The 6103-nt window shown below is 47.5% G+C and overlaps 2 protein-coding genes across 2 annotated transcripts in view; both read left to right on the top strand.

Annotated features, from left to right (window-relative positions):
• Positions 1-6103, top strand: part of LOC106805919 — a 92583-nt gene that overhangs the window by 11248 nt on the left and 75232 nt on the right. The window lies entirely within an intron of this gene.
• The window catches only part of LOC106805918, a 1649-nt gene continuing 1407 nt past the window's right edge, over positions 5862-6103 (top strand). The window contains exon 1 of the mRNA XM_014807689.1: positions 5862-6013. Coding sequence (XP_014663175.1) covers positions 5862-6013 — 152 coding nt within the window. The remainder of the gene's footprint in view (positions 6014-6103) is intronic.

Consider the following 6103-nt stretch of genomic DNA (forward strand, 5'->3'; position numbering starts at 1 on the left):
ATAGTGCGTTGCGTTCGACTGTGTGTGTTCATATATTTATAAGTCAGAAAACGTGACTAGGAAGAAAAAGCGTTAATATCCGCACGTGTTTGATACTCTTCGTAAACGAGCAGGCACTTGAGATACACGTGGAAAAAAAAAAAAAGAAAAGAAAGAATGAAGAACATGTGTTGAGGAAGAGGCAAAATTAGGCGCAGGCAATCGCATGAAATTGGCCAGAGCAGAACAGAGGTATGTACGAGAGAAACCAAGGCGGTGCAGCAACACACACGCACGCAGCCGCGCACACAGCACACACACACACACACACACACAATACACACCATACACACACACACAACACACACAAACACCACAACACACACACACTACACATACACACAACACACATAACACACACACACACACACACACGCACACAACACACACACACACACACACACACAAAACACACACACACAAACACACACAGCACACCACAACACACACGCACACACAGCACACACACACACACACAACACGAGCCGGCCACACACACAAACAGCCACGCACGCCGCAGCGCACACACACACGACAGCCTGACACCGAAAACGCGCGACGAAAAATTGCTGCTGCGTAAAAGACTTCGCGGCAATTCACAAAAATTCAAGAATTCGCAAATTTCTAGCCAGTAGGAAAATCATGCTTCAGATAAAGTGAATACTCATTGCGCAACCCCCTGGCGAAACTATACTTACCCAAACTGATAAGCTAGTAAACAACTAAACCATTTGAGCAATCGGGGCAATGCGTTTTGTGGCCAAGATGCTAATTAGTTCGTGTTGATTTACGCTGGCCGTTTCTCCATATATCCTACACATCTCGTCCGCTTATAGTCGGAAGATACATGCACGCGCAGACTTGATTCGAGGTCGATATTTTATTTGCGACTCTCTTGCAGGTCATTCTCATGAGCATTTTTAACGCAGAACTGTTCCATTATTAAACAAACCATAGAAACATAAAACATTCACCACGGCCGGCCATATAGTTTGGCCGAGAAAAAGTATACAACAGGCTATATAATAATTTTCACCCAAAGCAGTTTTCTTGACATATGGCGATGGGCAACATTCTGGCCGGGCGTTTGCGGCCTTCCTCAGACTGCGACAGAAATCGCCGAGACACATAATTAGATGTCCAACACAGGTCTGCCTCTGAGGAATTATCTTAGCAGACGCAGTATCGGCAAGCGTCTCTCCTCTCGCTCTTCTCTCTCTACTCTCTGCTGCTCTCTCTTCTGCTCTCTCTCATCTCTCTCTCTCTCTCTGCTCTTCTCTCTCCTCTCTCTCTCACAATCCCCCTCTTTCTCTATCTCTCTCTATCTGTGTGTGTGTGTGTGTGTGTGTGGTGTGGCGCGCGCGCTGCGCGTGCGTGCGTTGGCGTGCGTGCCGTGCGTTCGCCGTGGCGTGCGTGCGTGGCCGTGTGCGTGTGGTTGTGGTGTGTGTGTGTCGTGTGTTGTGGTGTGCTGTGTGGTGTGTGTGTTGTGTGTGTGTGAGTGCTGTGTGTGTGTGCTATGTGTGTGTAGTGGTGAATGTGTGTGTGTGAGTGTGTGTGTTGGTGGTTGTGTGTGGGTGGTGTGCGTGTGCTGTGTGTGTGTGTGGTGATGTGTGTGTGTGTGTGTTGTGTGGTCGTGTGTGTCCCGCGCGTACGCGGCGTTCGTTGCGTGATGGCGCGTCGCCAGCGTCGATAACGTGCCCGCGGCGACATTTCCCTTGTAGCCGACAGGCCGAGGCCCACACTTCTCTAGGCCTTCGACACGCACGATGGCACAGAAATGATTCTTGTATAATGCAAAGTGCCGACATTCATATCTGCAAAGAGCAGCTAGTGCGTGCGTGCATCGTGGTGCGTATGTGAGTGCGTAGCGTATTCGTAAAAAAGACGGTTGGGTGTTCTTAACATCAGGTATAATACAATAAAGGATTTTTTTTTACACCGCGTATAATCTTCCCTCTTTAATAATAATAATAATATTATTGATTTGTATTGCGGCACATTACATTCAGATATGTTCACGTGCACATTAACAAAGGCTGATTATAAAACAGCGACTGCAACACTGTAAAATATAGATACTTAAAATTACGACGATCGCCTATAACAATTCCTGATTATAATAGCGGACTGCCATACATTGTAAATATATAGATCCTAAAAACGACAATAATATTCATTTTCAATAAATAGAACTCAAAATCAAATGTAGCACCTAAAATATAATGTTTATGTGTTAAATGGCAATGTTTAAATAGATGACGTTTTGACTTTGCAGTTTTCATAAATATGTCGTGGTGCGTGTGCGCATGCGCACGTAATTGGCATTGTCATGAGGTTCTTGCAACAAACATGAGCTTTAGTTCACACACGAGTAAAGGCGTCGGCACTTTCGCGGTGTAATCTATGAACACGCGTGCCATTACACGCACGCCTCGCCCTTACTTTCAGATAAGCACAAAATGTAATCTGTTTGCATGTTACCGATGGCAGTTTACGGTGCGGATTTCCGCCCGCAATTACTATTAAACAGCGACCTTAATCTCACCAGATCGCTCGTCGGGCGGCTTACAAAGCCACAAATTTAAATCTCAGACTTACGCGCAGCCAAAGTGATAGAACGGCACGCATATAAACCGAAACCGCCTCTTTGTCCAGCAAATCCTTGACGTTCGCCGCATTCGGCAATTTAAACCTCGCATACCAAGCAAAGACGTCGTGTAGCGTTCTACGCTATCGCGCCGAAGCCTAACCGTTAGGTTACTGAGCTTAGTTAAGTTAAGAAAAGTACTGAGGCTACTTGGCTAATTGAGGCTTATAGACGTTAGCATTAGGAGTACCAGCTGATTTATTAAAGCTACTGCTAAATAGGTGTAGCGTTAGCATGCGCTGCTAAAGTGCTAAGTAAGTGGAACTTCTACTGCTATAGGTGCTGGATTATGCGGCACTGCTAAAGTGCACTTGAACTTATAGCTATAGGTGTAGCATTATGCGCAACTGCTAAGTCACTAGCTATAGGTGTTGCTTTAGGCGTTACTTTGCTAACTTCATAGTAAATACTGGCAAACGAGACAGATGTAAATATATTGCCAGTACTCTTTTATATAAGACGACAGATGAAGATATCACGCTCATTTCTAGTGGTATGAATCAAATTCGGAACTGGAAGTTCATATGCGTAAAGGAGCGGGTGTTGAGTGCGTCGACGCGAACCATAGCCCTAGCAAACACGTAGCATATCAGGCAAATCATACCGGCAGTAGGGGATACCAGTAACGATTGAGGCGCCGACACCACGAAGTTTTGGCTTCTAATTCAAAAATCCGAAGAGAATATCTTTAGTTGACAAAAGCATTACGAACCATGCGACGCACGCGAAGTGCCGTCATCGTAGCTAATTACGTATCATTTGTTCTTCCGCTGCAAAGTTTTAGCGGTGCGTTCTTACAAGCGGCTTGAAGTCCCCCTCTGCCCGTAAGACCCGAAAAGGAAGTTGTGGAATTCGATTCAAAGTCGAGATTTAGCATTAGAGCGCGTACTAAAAACAAGTGAAGCGAGTACGCTTCAGACCAGTGAACGTGCACACGATTAAGATGCAGCTAAAGTCAGCGACCCTTAAAAGATGCACCAGAGGATGTTATGTAGTCACGAATTCAGCACGTGTGGTCAAAAATGTTCAAAATGTGATGCAAAATGTCAAAATGTTGGTTCAAAGGAAATAAAACGACGTAATTTTGTTAGATTAACGCTTTCTTGTTTTGCTCTCTTATTAAAATTACTTATATTTTCAGTACTTGTATCATGCTCCCTTATATTGTCGTTCTATAGACTTGACTCTAAAACGCAATGAGGCAGAGCTTGAAAGAGGGCCGTGAGGCTTCAATGGAGTCTGTCTTTAGCTTCCTTCGAGAAATTTCAGCATATGCCTCGTCAAATAACCTGAACTAACATGCCGCATTTTTGGCGGGAGCAATCGCAAATGTCAACCCATGCGTTCACGGTATATGGCGTACAGGCAAAAAAACCCCGCCAATGTAAGTAAAACCCAAGTATACTTACAATTTTATGCGGCCAAAACCCCGCGAATCAGCTTTCTTGCTCACTCTGATTAGTTTACGCTTCTGATTAGCGTGTAACCTAGTAATTTCTAATACGATAATTGCCACATAGTTTGCACGTGAGTTTGCGCATCCGATCGCGGTCATATAAAAGCAATAAAGCCAGCAATATTACTAACGATAATGACCTAGATAAGCAGGAGCCGACGAGTGCAGGCGCGTGTAATTTGCCATTGGAATATATTGCGAGATCATGTCGAATCAGGATTAAGTGCTGAATTCATGGCTGGTGGTAGCGGCGGCGACAGTGACAGGTTGGCAATACGGCAAGCTTTAAATCGACCAGCCTGTGTGCTGTGTCTGTGTGTGGCTGTGTGTGTGTGTGTGTGTGTCTTCGTGTGTTGCCTGAGTCGTGTCGGTGTAGTGTGGTGCGTGCGTGCCAGTGCGTGTATGTGTGTGTTATGTATGTGTCGTGGCCTGTGTGTGTGCGCGCGCGCGCGTGTGTGTGTATGTGTGCGTGCCGTACCGTGCATGTGGTGTACGTGCAGCGTGTGTGCCGTGCGTGCGTGTGAGTGGCGTGTGTGGGCGTGCCACTCGTGCGTGCGTGCGTGCCATGTGTGTTTTGCCCGCGCATAATGGAGAGCTCGCATCAGACCGCCGTGCGCGGACTAACTACAGCGAATAAACGTTGCTGCCTGTTATTCGACTTATTCATCTCAAAAATCGAGAGCTCTGTTCAATTGATCCACCGTCGTATTTCCGCCCATCGCTGAATCTGGTATGCACAGCCGCTGATCAGCATAGATTTAGTTACGCATAGAACAACATTGCGCGATATATGCGCGGAATTCCGGCTGAAATGTCACACCGGTTGGGCTGATTGATGACGTTTAAGCTAAACGATGTATAGCAATCAGCAGAGATCGGCAATCAATGAAATAGGCAAATAACATATATCAGCCATCTATTGATCGGCAACCGTCCTGAGTTAAACAATCGATGAATTGCAATTCATTGAATTGGCAATCGATGGATTAGGCATATCACTGCGTAGCCGCAGCGATATTTATAATCGATGTGATGGTTTTTCATACTTGTACTAAGTCTCTCTTATAGTCAGTGCCATTCCTCCTCCTTCCTCCTCCCTCCACCACCGTCTCCTCATCCTCCTCCTCCATCGTCAGCTAATGAAGTCAGTATGGAGAGATATACAAAGGCGAAGCGCTGTCGAATCGGCGATGCTTTCACTGTGCTGGAAGCGAGCGCTTCTCTCTCGCACGCGCCTCGTGTGCGCGGCTTTTCGCGGCTTCTCGCAGCTTCTCGCGGTTTCTCGCGGCTTCTCGCGGTTTCTCGCAGTTTCTCGCGGTTTCTCGCGGTTTCTTGCGGCTTCTCGCAGTTTCTCGCGACTTCTCGCGTCTTCTCCCGGGCTGCAGTTTCACGTAGCGGCATTTAATCTCGTCTCGTCGTAGCGTCGTAGAGTCGTTAGTTTGCGACTGTATCGATGTTGTGTTGTTAAGATAGAGCGACGTCGGCTAGCAGGCGTCGCTACGCCGACCCACGCGAGCTCGCTTCCCACGTTTACACGAACGCCGCGCAGTCCGTTGATATTTATAACCGATACAATCTTTCGGCGGGAATTGGCTTATATTACTATACACTCGATATCACCCATCGACTCGCTCGCTCGATCTCGTCCGACGACGAAGCGCGTGTCGATTGCGTCGAATGCGGATCGAATCCGGTATTTATAGGAAGCGTGGGCGAACGATGCTGTTGGTTATATTTATCGACGACACTCGGCCGCGCGTCGATAGCGACGGAGAAGCGTGGGCTGGTCGCCGGGAGCGACGGAGAGGCGTGGGCTGGTCGTCGGGAGCGACGGAGAGGCGTGGGTTGGTCATCGGCAGCGACGGAGAAGCGTGGGTTGGTCGTCGGCAGCGACGGAGAGGCGTGGGTTGGTCGTCGGCAGCGACGGAGAAGCGTGGGTTGGTCGTCGGCAGCGACGGAGA

The sequence above is a fragment of the Priapulus caudatus genome, unplaced genomic scaffold (genome assembly GCF_000485595.1).
Source record: "Priapulus caudatus unplaced genomic scaffold, Priapulus_caudatus-5.0.1 Scaffold133, whole genome shotgun sequence".
NCBI lineage: Eukaryota > Metazoa > Priapulida > Priapulimorpha > Priapulimorphida > Priapulidae > Priapulus > Priapulus caudatus.